At 39.9% G+C, this 19,637-nt stretch overlaps 1 protein-coding gene across 1 annotated transcript in view; it reads left to right on the plus strand.

Annotated features, from left to right (window-relative positions):
* Tph2 (tryptophan hydroxylase 2) overlaps nt 1–19,637 on the plus strand; it is a 95,712-nt gene that overhangs the window by 14,421 nt on the left and 61,654 nt on the right. Inside the window, exon 6 of the mRNA XM_003476021.5 lies at nt 19,265–19,461. Coding sequence (XP_003476069.1) covers nt 19,265–19,461 — 197 coding nt within the window. The remainder of the gene's footprint in view (nt 1–19,264; nt 19,462–19,637) is intronic.

Raw genomic sequence — 19,637 nt, forward strand, 5'->3', positions numbered from 1 at the left:
GTGTGGGCACAGCTACTATCAAGTTCCAAACAAGTCAGTGTCTCCTTTGTGATGTAGCAAGTAAGATCTCTTTTTCATCTACAGAAAATAAATACACACTTTCCAACTGAAATAGGTATCTTCTAGTGTTGATGACTTTACAAGTGTACATGGTACAAACATGTTGATACCATGATTACTTAAAACAAGCTAGTTTAAGTTTACTTTGACTGAATTTTTCAAATTGAATTTTGGAACCACTGCACTAAGGAGCAGATTATTTCAGGTTGGGTGGGATAGTCCTGAAAAATTCCTGCCAATGTGGTTTGGTGATAAAGTTAGGACCATTCTGGAGCCTGGGAGAATGGGGAAATGTTGGTCAAGTGGTATAATGTTTCAGTTAGAAGAGGGAATAGGTAAGCAGTTTGAGGGAAAGACTATGTTAGCATGATGTGATCAGTCTGCATCATACGCATATATCACAGCACCTTTTGCATCCCATAAATATATACAATGGTAATTTGTCAATATGTGATAAAGATAAAATAATAGAAGAACCATTCAGAGAAGAGTAGAACAATTCAGTTTGCTGCTGATAATTAAGGCTTTCCCAATACTGAGGACAAGTCATAAATACACGGCCGGAAACAGCAAAACACAAAGCGCAGATGTTTTGAGGTTGTAGCAGGGATTGTCAGGATGCAGTCTGAGGCGTCTAAAGGTAAAGAGAGGAAGACAAATGGAGTACAGAATAATACATATTAAAACCACAGCCAAGAAGCCCTCTGGAGGATTCGTGTTGAATACTGTATTTTTCTGTGATAGTCTTGAAAGGATAAAACAGGGGGAAAGAGTCAACACAAGCAGCGAAAAATGAAAAAATTCCACTTTATGATGAAAACACAGCAGGCTCCCAGCCTGTGCTACCCTGAACCCCAAAGAGGCGAGGGAGCAGAGTGCTAGCACGCTGAGCCAGTCAATAGCGGCCACTCGGCCGAGGGGCTGATTGACAGCCGGATTGATTACCGGAGGCGCAGGCCGCCTGCAGCCCTGCATCGGGACGCCTAATTGCCTCAGCGATAATGACAGAGGCACGTTCATTAGTGCAAGTATTATTCCCAGAGAAGACCTGAGAATGGACACCTGGCAGGAGGGCACCGTTTCTAAACTCCTCCCGGAGAGCGAGCCTAATGTGGGGGTCACATTCATCCTCCCCAACTCAAATAAAAGGAATCCTAGCACGGGGCGGGGTGGGGGTGCTGTAGACTTGCACTTCAGAGGAGATGGACCCACAGGGGGAGCGGGTGGCCCGCGGAGACAGGGAAATTATGACCGTGATGCTGCAGCTGTTAGGTTTGTTTGACCCTATCCAGGCTCTTCTCATGGGCACCTTCACATTTTAACATCAATTGCATTTTTGTGGATTTCACAATTGCTAAATTATTGAGGGTGGGTGAGCCGTAGTACGTTTCTTTTTTTCCTTTCGATTGATTGCGGGCAAAGTTTACTTTGAGGGCTAGTGCAATGATTATTCTTCAGCATGCACATGCATATTTAATTTAACTATATTTTTAGTGAGGGTGGTGATAGTTATTTCCATCCATTTTGTTCTCCTAGAAAGAGGCCTCGAGCTTTGACTTTAATTATGCCACTCTTGTTTGCTTAAATTGATTTTGAATATTACTGTGATTATGTTTTGTTATGAATGTGTTTTCTCCCGGTTGAAATTAAGGCGGCACATGAACTTCAGGATTTTCCCATGGGGCTGCTTCCTCGCTGATTTATTCCTATTTTTTCTATGCCAGGAATCTGAAATGAAAATTGGTAAATGCAAATGTCAGCAGGTAAAGTAAACAAGGAAAGTTTCAACAGGTCTGAATTGTAATCTAAACGAGGCTTGGGAAATTCTCTAATTTGCCAAGAAAACTTACTTGATTTCAAACGCAGAAATCCAAATGGTGCCCATTTTGCAGCTTCAGTTTTCTCCTCTGTAAAATGGGGATAAAAACGTCTACTCTTTTTCTGGCTGGAGAGTATTCTAAGGATTAAGTGAAATAAATGGAGAAAGTGCTATTCACTGTACTTTGTTACCTTTATCAAAAGAATCATCAAAGAATTTAGACCAAAGGCATGGGGTTCCTCAGACCCCTGACACACCCGGAGGGAGTCACCTCCCTTCCATTTCTCTTTACATCAGAAAGACAGCTTGTGAAGGAGGAAAAGGCAGGGTGAGAGGTGCACTGCCTAGTGAATCTCGCCTTTACTGTTTACCAGGGCAAACTACTAAGACTTGAGTGCCTCAGTTTTGTAATCTTTAAAGTGGGAATAACTTTAGTACTATTCTACAGGATTATCATGAAGATGTAATGAGCTAACACAGTGTCAGCACTTAGGACACTACTTAGGAGGAAATGCTACATAAATCTTTGTTAATATTAGGATTTTTTTTGTCACCTCAGCTGACCTCTCCTTTTTTGTCTATCTTCAAATCTCTTTTTACTCCTTGGATACCATTTTTTTTCTATTCCCCTAAATAAGGCTTCTGCTTCTTCTTCTTCTTCTTCTTCTTCTTCTTCTTCTTCTTCTTCTTCTTCTTCTTCTCTCTCTCTCTCTCTCTCTCTCTCTCTCTTTCTCTCTCTCTCTCTTTCTCTCTCTGAGATAGAATGTTGCAATGTACTTCAGGCTGGGTTTAAACTCACGTTGTAGCCCAGCTGGCCTCAAACTCAGGGCAATCCTCCTGTCTCAGCCTCCCGAGTGTTGGGATTACAGGCATGTGCCACCACACCTGGTTTGTTAAGGCTTTCTTTAACCCCTGATTTATCTGATTTTCAAGCTATATTAGTTCTTTATGACTCTCAAAATTAGCAGCTTAAAACAACACATTTATTATCTCAAACAATCTGAGTGTCAGGAATTGGTGAGCAACTTAGCTGGCTGTTTCTGAATTGTAAGGCAAAGTACTGGCCGGGCTGGAAGTTGTCTGAGGGTGCAGCACGGGCTAGAGGATCTGCTTGGAATGGGGTCGCTCACGCATCATTAGCAAGAGGCCTCAATTGTTACTTCTCCTTGTCTTGTTTGGCAGCTATTGTGTTCTTCTCTTTCCCCTCTTCCTCCTACCTGTCTTCCTCCTATTTCTTCTCTTCCTCCTCCTTTTATTGATTTATTTATTTTTTTTCTCATAACACTGGGATTGACCCCAGGGCCTCTGTGCTGAGCTACACCCTCAGTGCTCCACCTCCTTTTGTAAATTTTGAAGCAAAGGTTTGTCAAGTCACTAAGCTGCCTAGGCGGGGCTTAAACTTGTGGTCCTCCTGCTTCGGCCTCCAGTGCTGGGGTTAGGTATGTGCTAACCTTGGGTTTGGAGGCACTCTGGAGAGCATGCCCTCTCCACTAGGCAGCCTGAGCATCATGAAGATACTGCAGCTACCATCCCTGAAATAAAATGGTCAGAGAGAGAGACAGAGAGAAAAAGAGAGAGAGAGAGAGAGAGAGAGAGAGAGAGAGAGAGCAAGCCAGAATCAAAGCAGAATCTGCTTTTTGTAATAACCTTGAAAGTGACACAAATCACGCTTGTTATACTCTTTTGGCTTCTCACATCTACCCTGACACAGTGTAGGAGGGCAGTGAACATGGTCATGAATATCCAGTGACAGGGTTCTTTGTAGGCCATCCTGGAGGCTGGTACCACAGACACGCATTTCTTGTATTCCATTTCATTCTTTAAGAACTTCCTCAACTGCTCTCATGGTGGGTGTGGCTGCCTTATCTACAGAGGTGAAAGCAGAGGTATCCTGGTGTAGCAGAACATGGAGCTGAATGCATAAGCTTTGGAGCTAGGTAAGCTGGATTTGATTTCTGCTCTCTTACGACATGATCTTTGGCTTTTGAAGTCTCAGTGCCAACTTAAAATGGACACAATCTCTAGCTTGTGTGCTTGGTGCTTGAGAGGACTGGCAATTGTTCCAGGGCTCAGAATGCTGACTTACACAAGGGAGTGGTGAATTTATGGTAGGTATGTTGTCTGTGGTACAGGTATGGTTATCATGTTTTAAGTAGCTAACGATGATCTGATTCCATGTAATCAATTGTTACATGCATTTTAAGTGAATAAAGACCTTAAAAAATGACTGAATGAAGGGGATTAAGGCTTTATTGTGTGATGGATTCCAGGAGTTTTAAAAAAATATGTTGGGGGTTCGCTTTTCAGTTTCTGGTAAATCATTCACATAACTGTCTTTTTCCACCTGAAAAGCGCTCTCAGAGACCTCTTCCAGGCTGGCGAGTCTCATCTAGGCCAAGGTTGGAGGGTGCAACTTGGGGCTCAGTTGTGTTGGATTCACCCCTGAGTGGCAAATGGTGGTGGAAATGTTCATTATAAGTTGATCTGTCAGGTCACACTATGAGATAGTTTTAGCTTCTTTTTTTGTAAGTTCCTGCCATGTTTTGGGCATTGTGTTAAAACATGTCACTTGTGCTGTTATTAATCTCACAAGGAGCCTTGGAAGTAGGTGTCACTATTGTGGTGAAAGAAACTTACGTTCAGAAACTCACTAAAGATGACATAGCTGGTGGTGTAATTTGCATAAACACCAGTTGTTGATGGTTTAATGGCTCTGAAATGTAGCAGCAAATTGAAGAGTAGACCGGAAGCAAACATTTTCTATACTAGGGTCATTCCCCAGATGGTCAGAATAGCTTTTGAGTAAGGCCAGTCACTTCCAGGGGTTTCAAGAATGCTGCTCTCATAGACTGAATATCTGTCTTTGCCCAAGAGGAAATATCTCTTCTTGTCTTCCTTTCATTTTGTCTTTTTAAAAAATTTCATTTTGAAGGCAGTAAAAATACAACAGAACAACACAGAACAAAGCCATTTGAGAAAATGCAGTAAAGTTAGTACAGAACTTCAGAGCAGGACACTGGGATGGTAGTAATAGGTACTATGGTATATCTCATCATCTTCACAATAGTTGTTCAGTCAATTAGGTATAGCAAAATCAAACCAATAACAGAACATTATAAAACCAATTGAGAGTATTGAGTAGAGCAAAACAAACATAACAAAACAAAACAGTGAAAACAACCTTTGCATTCAAACAGAAGATACAAGAAAATCCCCCATATTTGCTGTAGTGCCTATGGTCATCCTCCTAAGAGATGCTGAGACATCTATCCCCAGTTGCTGTGGAGAGGGGAAGGGTTTTTGATTCTTAGCCGTGCAATGGTAGGCTCATGGGAGCTGCTGGTTCTCCTCCTGGCCCATGCCGGCGGTGCTTACCAAGAGGGCAGAAGAATAAGCTGCCTAAGTCCCACTAGGGCCGGATCTCGGGAGTCTTTCATTTTGTCTTGTGTCAACTTCTACTTGACATAGGTTGTGTCACATACAAGTTGGAAATAATGGCCATAGAACCAAAAGACATGGCATTTTGAAAAGTTCCTCTTCTTACAGAATTCTCAGAATTTTTGAAATATGCAGTCTTTGTCAGTATTTGAAACATGTTATGACTCTTACTTTGAATTAAATATTAAGAAGACTTTATGACATCAGTACTCCAATCAGCCCTGTATGACTCCAAGCCTCCAGAATCTCTCACAGGTGGTTTGGGACATCTGTCTGGCTCTGGTTGGCAAAACCATTTCCTAATCCCCCTGCACAAATGTCCTCTGCTCTCCTAGGCCCTGGGCTCTTCTCCACCTGCCCAAAGCCTGGCCCTCAGAGAATACAGAATGAAGGGAAATAAACACAGCTGGGCGAAGGTTTGAAAAACAATTACCAAGGTTCTGACACTCTGGCTTTCACTATTTGCTAGCCTATTTATTTCTTGATTTTTTTGATTTATAAAATTGCATCCATTGTGATTTACTTGCTCTGAAGTAAGTACTCAACAAAACAGAGACCCTAAAACAAAACAGCCCCAAATGGAGACTAGTACATTTCAGAAGGACAATCACCAGCTTGGCGGGAGCATTCAGTCTGGGTGAGTTCATGAGTATTCTATGCTGCTCTATCACTGAGAAGGAGGGAGGGAGAGAGAGGGAGAGAGAGAGAAAATATATTTTCTTTGTCCATATGGAATGGTGCTGATAATAGCCTCTTCACATCAAAGCAAAGAAAGACTTTTTTTCTGCCACCCACTATATAATGTCAAAACAAAGCCCTCTGGGACTGAGATTTAGTAGTATGCCACACATTTTTTGAGATATTTGAAAAGACACATCACTGTAGAATGGATGTGTGATAGAATGAACATATTGGACTCCAGGCCACCACCTCACTTTTTAGGAGGTCTTCAAACTCCCCTCTTTTACCAGATGACTCAGCAGGGGTCAGCTGCAGGTCTGCAATGAGAAGATGATCAGAGGTAAAGCCACATGAGGCTCTCCAGACCTTGTGGAGAGCTATTTTGTAGACCCCCCTTCTATCTCTTAGTGTTCAGTGCATATGAAGGCTTCTCCCACACATAAGAAGCTGTGACAATTTGGCTTTATGCTTGAGCTAGGAAATTACTGATGCTGAGTCTCTCCTAAGAGGCACTTGCAATTATTGCGACTTGCAGAAAAATAACTGGGGTGGCTCCACCTCCCCACCTTTCCAGAAATTTCAGTTGACCTTAGCATTTCTCATTTCATGCGAGAAGAGGCATGATTTATGGATCCTGCTTGGTTTCCGAATGTAGCTTAAAGGAATATATTACTAACAGGAGTCGTGAGTACCACATTACCTATTTTTAGATAGGCGAATCCTAATTGGAAACACAAGCAATAGAAAATGGGAGAAGGATGGAACGGGAGGTTATGCTTTCTCAACAGGGAAATACTGAACTGAGGGTTACAAGATTTTATTGTTAAGGTCTCTTCATCAGTTTCACTGGCAGATGGTCCCTTTGATGAATTAAGGGCTATTCTATGATGTGGGAGAAAGTCTTGTTTTTTTTCCCTTTCTTTGCATTTTTGAGAAGAGACACCTTAGAAACGCAAATCTGTTTTCTTCCCGACTGAGCTAATTTTATCCTGTTCCATTATCCTTCATTGATTTGCTTTCCCAGGTTTTGAATGAAACTGAGATGTATGTGGCTGTTTGGGTGCTTCGTGGCTTCTGCATAAACACTAGTTGTTGATGCTTTAATTTCTCTGAAATGGAGCGGTAAATTGAAAAGTAGAGCAAAACCAAATATTTATAGTACTGGGGTCATTTCCCAGATGACTAGAATCATTTTGGAGGAAGGTCACATTGGGGATTTTAAGAATGCTTCTCTTATAGAATCTAAATATCTTTCTCTGCCTGAGGCCACACCTTTTCTTTTCTTCAAAATCTGTGTTCAACTTTTGCTTGACAATGTTACATCACACACAAGTTACAAGAAGAGCAGTAGATTTAAATGACTTGGATTTTAAAATGTTATTCTGCTCCTTCCAGAATTCTCAGCATATTAAAATGTACAAATACACAGTTCTTAGAGGTGTTTAAAAGACTTCAGGCTTTCAAAGGGGAGAATCATTTTCATGCCAAATATTTCGCTCTACCTGAAGTTTAGCTCAATACCTAAAAGGAAGGGAGTCTGAGTGTTGCAAAGAGAGACAAAGAAAAAATGGATTTGGAAAAAGTTTCTCCTTTTTATTTTTGGGGCTTGGTGGGTTTGTAGGTGTGCATGAATGCCTCAGTAGGATGTTGTCTGATTATAACGTGGCTCCCACAGCTGTGGAAAACATTAACACAGTGTGATCTGTATCACTCGTGACAGGGAGGCAGTTGTACCAAATTCTAACACGTTTCACAGGGAAAGAGGTGTGGGTATTTTCACTTTGAAATGATTTCCATGAACATGAGGGATTCAAATTACTTCCACAAGTTCGGCCTGAGAGGTGAGAGGATTTATATGGAAAGTGCTGTTTTGTCATCTCCAAACCTATTCCCAACCCTGCAGGGAACTGATGGAATTTGATTCATTTTTGTGTAGCTGGAGGGTGGGAATCAACCCCACTGAGTGTCTACTAGGCACTGACCCAAGTGTCTTTCAGATGACGTCCTATTCCATCCTCATAATGTTAGGAAGTAGTCTTATTTCCTTTAGTTTCAAATGAGGACTGAAGGGCCAAATCCCAATGCTGGGTACACACTAAATATTTAGTACCTTGCAATGAAGTATATCTATTTCCGGTAGGGTCTCTAGAACTAAGCTTCCTCGATCCAAGTCATGCTATGCACATCTTAGCTGTTTGACCTTGAACAGATTACTATGTTTGTTAGCTTGTTTTCTCAACCAGAAGATGGGAATAATAACCATTACTTAGTCATCCTATTAGATCAGCTTGATCTGGGATTGGACCCATCTCTTTGACCCAGCTATTCCACTTCTAGGCATATTTCCAGAAGAACTGAAAACATCATACCACAGTGATATATGTGCACCCATGTTTATAGCAGCACAATTTGTAATAGCCAGATCTTGGAAACAACCTAAGTGTCCATCAACTGAGGAATGGATAAAAAAGTTGTGGTATTTTTATACAATGGAGTACTACTCAGCTATAAAGAATGATCACATTGATATATTTATAAATAAATGGATGCAACTTGAGATCATACTCATAGTGAAATAAATCAAACTCACGTGTATAAATACCATATAGTCTCCATAGTGTAAGAAATGGTAATAGTACATAAGATTTATGGTAATCATGATTCCCCATTACATTGCTTTGAAGCCTTATAATATTTTCCTTCATTGGTTGGAATTGTTTTATTCTGTTTTATTTGATTTTATTATGTGTGATGGTATGAACTGCTATTTTGAAGAAAACAAGACATTATGGCAGCCGTTGCTGATTTAATATCATCTTGCTTTGAAGCCCTACCATGCTTTTGTTCTGTTTCTACTGGTTATATCACATTTTTTTTCTTATTGGATTTTAATATGTGTGATAGTATAAACAAACTTTTTATGGAAAATGAGATGATATAGTAACCATTGTTCATTTTCTGTTTTTTTGGTTCTGAATGCCCTGTAATACTTTCAGTCTCTTGAATGGTTTTATACTATTTGGTTAAGTTTGATACTATTGTATGTGAAGGTATGCTCAACTATTTCAAAGAAAGAGACATTATGGTATCTACTGTTAATATCTGGTTGTCTTCTGGTGAAGTGCTGTGTTGCTTACATTATTCTGTTCTGATCTGCAATGTTATGTCCTCTTTTGTCTTAATCTCTTTAAAATAAAAAAAAAGAAAAAAGAGATCAGCTTGATCCATATAATGAGCTAGAATATTAGTATTTCAGTTTGGGTGATGTGTGAAGGAGGCAGTGCTGTTGCTAATGTACATAAGCCATTAACAATAGGGTTAATTATGATCCTTCCTTTACCACTGAAGAATGTTGGGCTTGGAAGTAAGAAGCCTTGGTCCCTGCTGGTCAAGGCACAAGATGTAGCAGACTGACTTTGGACCTCTTGGAGACCCTAGCTCTGGGTCTTTTCATCCCAGGGACTGAACTTGTTGGCTGCCACTGGTGACCTGGGAGTTAGCTTTTTCCTGTATTAGGTTCTTTGAGTTCAGTCTCCTTGTGTATGGTGAGCATTTGCATTTTGATAGATGTTAAATCTGTTGTTGTTGCTGTTGATATATAATTTCATGCTAGTTTTTAACAGATGAAGATCACTCCTCTGTTATGTGAAGAGGGCTTTCTGCGAGGTAGGAAATGGTAGGAAGCCCTAGCCTGTGGTGCAGAGGACCAATAAAAACAAATAATTTCCAGGAGTTAAATCTTCACTCTCCCTGAGGCTCCCTAGGTGCGGTAGTTTATTTTCATTATGTCTCTTGTATAGGCAGCACCAATATTAATAATGTGAACAAAACAAACTAACGTTTTTGTTTGCTACCATCTGAAAGTTCCTTAGGGCCCATAGCCTCATTTACGAAAATTCATGTGTGCAAAACTCATTTGCAAAAGCAAATAAAATATGTGATCACAAATGCTCCTTACCTGACTGGCCTAGGGGAGTAGCTGAAAATGCATTTGTGCCTTTATACTTATCCTGATACATCTCAGAAGTTGTGCACTCCCAACTTTCTTACCCCATGCCACGTTCTATGAGACACTTGGACCTTTGAATTGTTGTGTAACTCAGACAGCTATTAAGTTGCTGCAATGATTTGTGAGTTTCTTTTCAAAAAATATCATTAAGTCATTGTGCCCTATGACATTAAAAATATCTTTGAAAGTTCATTCATTGAGATGTCTAGGCCAGGAAATACCTCCGTGTTTAATGAAGTTTAGGCTTTTTTGTCCTTTTGGGTTTATGTATGCTGTCTTCTTTCTTAATGAAAATTTTGGCTACAGATATGACTGGATGACAGTGTCTAGACAGCGACAAGGTCTGAGTTGAGAAAAACTAGAAAAGAAAAAAAGAAAGAAAGGAACACAGGTAGAGTAAATAGTACATAAAGCTGAATGGGAGCTACTGGAACATTGATTAGAATCTCAAAATCTTTAGAGTTACTTTTACTATGGCTAAAATATGTGAAGCAAGGATGAAATAAGACAAATATGTATCTGTCAGACTCTCTGATGCACAACTATACATTTTCTCAATATTTAAATTTATGACTTATTTTAGACTGGTTGGTTAATTTACTTATCCAGCAAATATTATTTATTGAACACCAGTGTATCACAGGTTCTACTTTGGATGACAGGGATATGAAAATGAACAAAAACCAATTCTATCTCCAAGAAGCATATATTCCAAAGAAGTGACAGCTTTTAAATGAACAAGTGTTAATTACATATAATGGGATTCGTATATTTCCACACATCCATGCAGACAACACTGATCAAATCCAACTATTTATTCAGAAGTCTCACTCAATCTCTGGTAATCACCATTCTACATTTAAGTCAAGTTTTTTAGACTTTCCTATATGAGAACAAATATATGGTATTTTCCCCTCCATTTGGCTTGTTTCATTTGAAAATGCCCTCTAGTTCCATACCTTTTGCTGCAAACGGCAGTATTTCATTCATTTTTATGGTTCTGTTATTATATATGCCACTTTTTCTTTATCCATTCATTTGTTAATGGGTACCTAGACTATTTTAAATACAACTTAAGATTCTGTACCTTAACTATTATGAATAGAACTCAAGAAACATAGGCATGCAGGCATCTCTGATAAAGCAGAGTACTATTGTAAATATTTTCCTTTGTTTGTCCCCTCAAGGAAATACTGATAATATTTTATCATAAAATATTACCCAGTATTCTAGATGACCTGAATTCTGAAGCACCATTTTATCAAGTACAGAAGCCCCCAGATCTGTCTTACACATTCTTGGAAATCATTTAAAAAGTGAAGTTTGCTTTCTGGTTAAACCTTAATGGAATCCATTCATTCTACTCAGGATATTTCTTTTTTCTGGCAGCTTTTCATCCATTCACAGAGGTGTGATCGGTTTTATTGTTAACATTACTTGATTCCTCTAGAGATATCTGGATGCAAGTGACATGATTTCATGAAGCAAAATAGTGAATGACATTAGGGTCACTAGATAGAAGTGGGAATCATCAGGAACTGAATGAAATTTCTATATATGGCCGTGTCCTTCGTGGTCAAAGGTGCAATAGATGGTCAATAACAACCAACAGTACATTTTATGAATGATGAATACTTTTTAAAGAAAGAATACATTTAATCAGAAGCAAGTTTATTCTTATAATAATATTAGAATGTCATTCTTACCTTTCTATATTCTTGTGTGATTTCTTGGGCAGGAAGAAAGGGAGACAAGTTAAAGATAGCTTCTAGAAATTATGCAGAAATCAGGATATGCCCATTGAGGAGTATGGCAAATGCCTCTCATGAATCAAGAAGCAACAAAAATAAGTACCACCAGCCTTGATGTTCTTTCAACTTTCTCCAAAATCCCTGTCAAAATCCTTAGAGGAGAGCTAATTGCAAATGAGTTGAAAAATTCATAGATTTTATGTTTTTTTCTTCTCATTTCCCTTCTGCAACTCCAGGTGGAAATGTCAATCAAGAGACACATGCTCAGAGTGGGGCGGGGGGTGGGGGGGGAGAGAAAAGGTGAAACAAAGACAAGAGAGGGAGTGTATTCCAGGTAGATAAACAGCTTGTGAATAAGTGAGCATCTTTTGCTCTAAGAAACATGTAATGAAAAAAATAGAAAATAAATTCTCCACTAATTGTTTCATTCAGATTTCCCGAACCTCTTTTGCCTTCAGCTCTGGTTGGTGCTTGCTTCTGAGAAAATCTAACTTTCTCAAAGAATGTGATAAGTGTTGTATTTCAGCTAGGTTTACCGTCTTGATGTAAAAACTATCAATTGCAACCTGTCATATCTTCTTCCACCAAATAAATGAATTGCTTCCCCACACTAGAGGTCCTCTAAAGACCACACAAGCAGAGATATTGCAGCTCATTGTAGAATCCTAGCAGCAAAGACCCTGGAAGGCAGCCAGGATATACAGCTATGGCAGGCAGATGCATCAAGATCACACTCAGGATTTGAAGGCAGATTTATTTACATCAATGGATGCTGGTTGGGATCATTCATAAAATATCAGGTTCAACTCTGGTAATCTAGGGCTTATTTGGCATAAACAAGCAGGAAGGACAGAAGCAGAATGGCTTGTCAATTGGGGATTGGTTTATACAATGTGCATCACAGTGACCAGCTGTGCATCACAGTGACTAGATGTTTCTAAGAGACAGGAGCAACTGATCTGGAACAGGAACGATTACCTGGTCAACTAACAAACTGAAGTGTATTGGCTGAGGGAAGACTTTTCTGTTACAGTACCACCTCAAACAGGCATTTACAATTCCTCAAATTAAAAAGATATAACTATGAATATGAAAAGTAGCTTGCTGTTGATTTAACTATTAAAGAAATAGTTAAGTGAAATGAAAGTAGTTTTGCTTATTTGTATGGCTATAGAAAGACCACCCCCAATTTCGGTCTCTTTGGGGAATACGTCTCTGGATTTCTGTGTCAAAAATGTATTCGTTAAACAACTTTTGTTCAAACAAGCTCAGGAATGATATGAATAGCTCTCTGTAGTTGTCTTCAGCTAGGTGTATCTACATTTTCTGCTTTCTCCTCTCTGTCCAGATAAGGCAGGTTTCTCTGAATTGTCCTCTAGTTTCTAGGAAGAGTGCAACTTAAACATATAGGAAGAAAGATGCCTCCTACTGCCATCGAAGTGTCCAAAGAAATTTCTTAGTCATCGTGGAGTCAACCTAAATCCCTCTAGTCACCATTCCATCTTTGTCTAGTCCTGTCCTTACTGAACATTGGCTCCCAAGAGGGCAGAATGTAAAGTGAATGAAATCCATCTCAAGTTACATTTGCTCTTTTTCTGTGAATTAGGAAATTGTGAAGAATAATTTTGGTGGTTATTAAATATTCTAAAGTTCAAGCTAATTCTATATAGAGGAGACTCTCCAGGAATTCCTGACTAACCTGTTGAGGAGTACCATCTTGTTGCAACTTATACCAATGTACATGGTTTTAGTTTTCTATTCATGGCTTTAAACTGTATTTTGTTGAGTCTTACTTACCTTAAGATCATCTAAAGTCCTGCCATTTTCAATTATTAGTATAGTCTTGTTTGGATATTTAAGAGCTGGTTCTGTTCATTTAAAAAGGATTCATCTCAAAACCGATTCAAATATGTCTTTCTTTCCCTGTAGTTATTGAGTCAGTGTATGACTTTGTTTTGTTTTTGAGGGGAGAGGTACCCTAGTTCTGAGATACTTCTTTTTTTTTTTTTTTTGTCATTTTGAGACAGAGTTTTATTTTGAAGTTCAGGCTGGCCTTGAATTCTTTTTGTTGTTGTTGTTGTTTTATCCTTTTTTTTTTTTTTATCAGTACTGGGGATCGAACTCAACTGCTTGCAAGGCAGGCGCTTATGCTGCTGAGCTAAATCCCCAGTCCTGGCCTTGAATTCTTATCGATCTTCCTGACTCAGCCTCTCTAAGTGCTGGAATTATAGGCATGTGCTAGCACACCCAGTGATACTTTCTTCCCTCTTTTAGGATCCAGATTCTGTGGAGTTAGAGTCTGCCAAGAGGGAAGGAAGAGGCTGAGATATTTTACATGATTGCTGGAGAATCAGTGGTAGACATGTCTCAGGCCAGATTCATCCTGGTTCAAGCAGATGCTTTGTGCCTACCGGGCATTCTTCTGAGGTGGTGGACTCTGCATAGTGTTATCCATTGTCCCGGGGGGTAGCACCACTCTCTCCACCTCTACCTATGCAGAAATGTGCCCTTGATTTTGTCAGTAGCCGTGGATCCTCCACCAGATCGGGCATCCCAGAGCTTGGGTGCCCTCTGTGGTTCTTTCATGAGGATACAAGGAACCAGTGAAGTGTTCTCTGCTTCTGAGAACTGAGCAGAACTGCATAGAGTGAGGTGTCCCCATCTTTCTCTAAGGCATGGCACATTGATTTGGATCCAAATTGTCCCCCACAAATAGTCATGTGCTGGGAAGGTGATTGGGTCATGGGAGTGCTATACTTGATGAGTTCAGTAGTGAAATATGCTGTTAGGGAGTGGGGCCTGAAGGGGGTTGGGTCACTGAGGGTGTGACCTGGAAGGGTTCATTATTGTCCCCTGATCCTCTCTTCTCTCTCTGCTGCCTGGCTATCAAGTGTTGGGCACCTTTTCTTCCACCATGCCCTTCTGCCATCCTTTTCCTTCTGGGTAGCCAGATGACTATGGACTGATAATGTGAGTTAAAATAAATCTCTCTTCTTTAAATTGTAGGTATTGGGTATTTTGTTGGGCAATAGTTTTTGTGCTCATATGAACCTTAAATTTCCAAGGACGTATGACAAAGGAATACCACTTCTCCTCCATAGTGATCCGTATTCCTAGGCTTCTGTACAGTGTCCCAGGGACTGCCTCTTTCCTGCTCTGTTCTGGTGCCAGCATCAAAGAGCCTGTGGTCCTGCTGCACAGCAAGAGCCATCTGAGAAAACTGGAAAAACTTCTAGTGTGCATCAGCCATCCTTAGAAATTATTTAATGGAGCAAGTTAGCCTCCTGATTTAGGGAAGAGGAAAAAACCTGCCCTTCCTGTCAAACCCTGCCCTAACATGATCCTGAGCACTTCTTATTCTCCATTAGACTGGTGGATGAAGTCTGGGAATGGGATGGGAAGGGCGGTATGGGAGGAGATTGTTGGTGGTAAGGCCATTTCTGCTGCCTCTTAATGGTCTCTCTAAGGAGATGCTTGGTTTCAGCGGATGGGGAGGGCTTTCTCTAGAATGCGGAATATGTGAGTGGCTTTAGTTTTGGACTGGAGCCAAGTTTTAGGTTGCTGATGTCTGATGTCTGCTTGCATCCCTTAAATAGGTACCCACAGATACATGCATAATGGCGCACAGGTATATACTTCAGGCTTGTAAAAGGTCAGGACTCCTCTCTGCCACCTTTTTCAGATGCAATTCATAAAAACTTCCACTAACTCATAACAAGTGTGAAAAAATGCAATACAATCTGATTTTTCCCATGACAATTTTTATTTTTCCAAATGTCAAATTTCAAAGTGTTAAAAATAGTTGAATGACCTTACATTCCTAGTGTCCCCCAAACATACTTATTCTATTGGCAACCCAGCATTGAGTTTCACTGAGAAATTTGACGAATAAATGTATAAGAAATTTCTCTTTATGACCTACAACTCCATGCAAGTATCATGATGACATATGAATGTAGAAGAATTTTTCTATGCCTCAATCACCCCATTAACTTAATTAAACCTTCTTTTAGCTTAGAATATGAAAATAAATATAAAAATTTAATTTCACTGGTATGTACTGACCAATTAAGATTGTAGTGTCTTGAGCCAGATGGATTAGGTTTTAAGCTTGGCTGTATGATTTTAGACAATTTACTCAATTCCTTTGAGTGTCAGTTTCTTCATCTGTGACATGGGGATAATAACTGTATCAACCTCATGGAACTGTGACAATCAAATGGGTTGATTCATATGAAAATCAAAGGTTAGGACAAACTATGCCTTCCTATGAGGCTGCTTTGCCATGAAGATTGGGAAAAGCAAGAAGGCAAACCACGCCTTCCCAGGAGCCAGTCAGCAACTGGCTGACTCAGAGGACTCAGGGTGACATGTTAGCAACTGAGGTAAATGAAATAGTATTGTCTGACTGACTTTGCAGACCTGGGGATGGAGATATGGGCATCCAATTGGAAGATGATAGTGTACATTGTAGCAACTGTCAGGGATTTCCTTTTGTCTTGATTTTGCAATCCAATGTTTTGTTCCATTTTACTGTTTTGTTATTCCTATAGCTGGTAACTTGAGCAACTATTTTGAAGATAACAATATGCAGTATAACAACCATTGTTAAGTTCCTATCATGAAAAACCTATATAACTATTGTTTTTTGTCATTTTGTTTCAGTTATTTTTAAGATTTGTTTGCTTATTGACTTTTCTGTTTTTTCTTTTTAAAATTAACAAAAAGAAAATCAAAGGTTAATTCATAAAATAGTGTCTGGCATGTGGTAGACTCTCAAAGTTGAGATATTATTGCATACTCATATGAACTACATAGAAAAAAAGGAGTTTCTTATTTTTTGTGTATTTTGGATGTTTTCCATAGAAATTAAATGGCTGAAGTCAGCCCTTTATAATGAAGTTTTGAGTATTTACTTGAAAGAATTGCCAAAGACAGGGGGTTTGAGTGGTGTGAGAAATCTCAGAGCACCAGAGATGACTCCTCTGGTCTCAAGTAGCAGTGGGGACTTTCCCCAGTTTATAAGTTCGGAGAGCAGGCCGGCCAGCCACCCAGGAGGGACCGATGAGCACAAACAGATGTGAACATGTGCAGCCACCCATAGTCCCTTGATTTTGCTGGGGAAAATTCATTATTGATGAAGAGACCTGCATAATTCTTCTTTCCTACTCTAATACACATGGATTCTTCTTCTGCACCTTACTGGCTACGTTCAGCCCCCCCTTTGAATTGCTGCATGTTTGCAGATTGATATTGAAGGGAAAAGTTTGACACAACGATTTTTTTTCAAATGACTTCTCAATACTTCGTTCATTGTTTTGGCCTCATTGGTTTCCTCCCCTCTGATCACACATAGCCCTTATCAGTTTTATTGGCCCACATGACACAAATTGATCTAACTGAATATTCTGGATCCAAAGGCAGAGTATTTATATATTTCATTCCTTGCATCCTTTTTATTTTAATCCTCCCATACCAAATTTTCATTTTATATTCATCATGGATTTCAGGACTTAGGCTTGATCTTCCCAGAAAATATTTGTCAGGTTGTAATTGTTTATTTGCTATAAGCAATCAAATTTAAACAAGGCTAATCTTGTTTTAATTGGGTTTATGTAAACCCTACTCTCAGTATTTAGGGAAAGCAAATGTTAATTTCTACTTATTTCTTCAGTGTTCTCTCACTGCTCATATATTTTCCTCCTCCTCCTCTTCTTTCTCTTCCTTTCCTCCTTCTCCTTTGCCTTCCTTCTTTTTCTTTAAAGAAAACAAAACAAAATAATCTGGGAGCCGTAAGAACCAATTTGGGGAACTTTAGACAAAAGTATTGGGACAAACAAAACAAACAAAACAAAGCAACAAACAATAACAACAACAACACCCCTGAAACACATGAGGGATGTTGGGGGGCAGTATGGGGATCCCTTTGTAGCCTACTCTTCTTATTGTTGCTTTTCTCTTTTCAAGGGGTTCTCTGCAATGATTCCAGAGAAAATACCCCACAGCTGCAGTGACCCCAAGTTGCAGCTGCTCTCTTGTGTACACAGAGCCTCTGTGTAGACACGTGACTACCTACTTTGGCCTGAAGTTGTAGACTGCAGAGGCAGAAACCCTGGTTTTACTGCATTTGACTTTCATATGTCATGCATAGGTATTTGCAGACTTTAAGGGTAAAGCTTCCCATCAGTGGCAGTAGGGCTGTTGAACGTGGCACGAGAAACTTCTCAAATTCTAATTCATTTGCAGAACAGATATCTTAATAAGAGGTTGCATTTAGATTTCCTCAATCAGTTGCAAAGCAAATGTCACCATCTCTTTTCCTCCAGGGTCCTGGTTTTGTCTGGAACCAAATCTCTTGTGCTTGGCTACTGGCTGTGGGACAGTGTTTCCTTCTCACCTGTTTGTCAGGGAATGTTCAGGTCCTACAAGACAACAAATTTCAGCTCAGGTCATGCCTTCCACAGGAAGCTCTCTGTGACCACTGTGGTCTGGACAGCCTTTCCAGATTAAACCCAATCATCAGCACGCTAATGTCTGTGGGCAAACGCAGGCAGGTTTCATTACAACACGCTCCATCCATTTGCTTCTCTATTACACATGGCTGCTTTGGAGAGACAGTGGCTGAATCGTGCCAGAGACCACATGAGCAACAGGCCTGAAGCACTTGCTTTCTGTTCTCTTATAGGAAGTTTGCTAACCCTTGACCTAAAAGGGGAGGGGTTAGTACCTTTCAGTATGACCTGCAATCAATGTTCTTTATTTTGCAAAACTCTCATTTTAAATTCAGCCTAGTGTTTTAGTATTTCCCACACAATTTCATTTTGAAACCGAGGGGCATCTGGGCAGGAGACAAAGAGAACTAGCTGGGCAATTCTATTTTCAAGAGACGACATCCATTTATTATTGTCTTATGATTGCAGAAAAAGTTTTAGAGCAGAATTTTATGCCAAAATCAGTTTCTTGCTTCTCAGAAATCTTTTTTGTTTTGGCACTGGGAATCAAACTCATGACCTTATACCTGCCAGGCAGGTGCTTATACTGCTGAGCCAAATCCCTGGCCTTTATACCCAGGACTCTTGAAGTTACCAACCTCAGTGTAAGAACATAAATCTTACTGAATTTCTATAAGGATACACAAGTGACTTAATTAAAATTTCATGGCAGGCTAAATATACACACACGTGGCAAATTAATGTTTATTTTAAAAACAAACAAGCAAAAATAATACTTAATAGGTTCTTTTGGACACTGTAAGAATCTGATTTTTGTTTAGGTGAGAATATACTTAGTTCAAAGCAAGATGTATGTGTATGTATGTGTAGAGGATTGAACCCAGGCCTTTGCACTGACTGTATTCTTCTCCATTCTCCCTTTTCCCTGTGGTTTTGAAGTTTCACGATGATACCTGGCTAAGTTGTCCAAACTGAGGTTGAACTTTTGACTCTACAGAGCTGGTGATACAGTGTATGCCACCATAGAATGATTTATTCTTCTTCTCCTGCCTAGCGGTCAGCCTATTCCCAGGGTGGAGTACACCGGAGAAGAAACCAAAACTTGGGGCATTGTATTCCGGGAGCTCTCCAAACTCTACCCTACTCACGCATGCAGAGAGTATCTGAAGAACTTCCCCCTGCTGACTAAATACTGTGGCTACAGGGAGGACAACGTGCCACAGCTGGAAGATGTCTCTGCGTTCCTGAAAGGTGAGGCTCCCAGAATGCTGTTTCCTAGCCAGCACCCTCATTTGCCTTTCAAGGAACCACAAAACAGCAACTTCCCTTTTTCCCAAAAAGGAAAAGCAGTCCGTGAAAAAGAGCATGGAGCCAACAGCTCCCCGTGGGCCACCCAAAGGAAGCAGATCAGGTCTGTGGGCCAGGAA

Source organism: Cavia porcellus, unplaced genomic scaffold (assembly GCF_034190915.1).
Source record: "Cavia porcellus strain 051 isolate PalLab524CR breed Dunkin Hartley unplaced genomic scaffold, mCavPor4.1 scaffold_8, whole genome shotgun sequence".
Classification (NCBI taxonomy): Eukaryota; Metazoa; Chordata; class Mammalia; order Rodentia; family Caviidae; genus Cavia; species Cavia porcellus.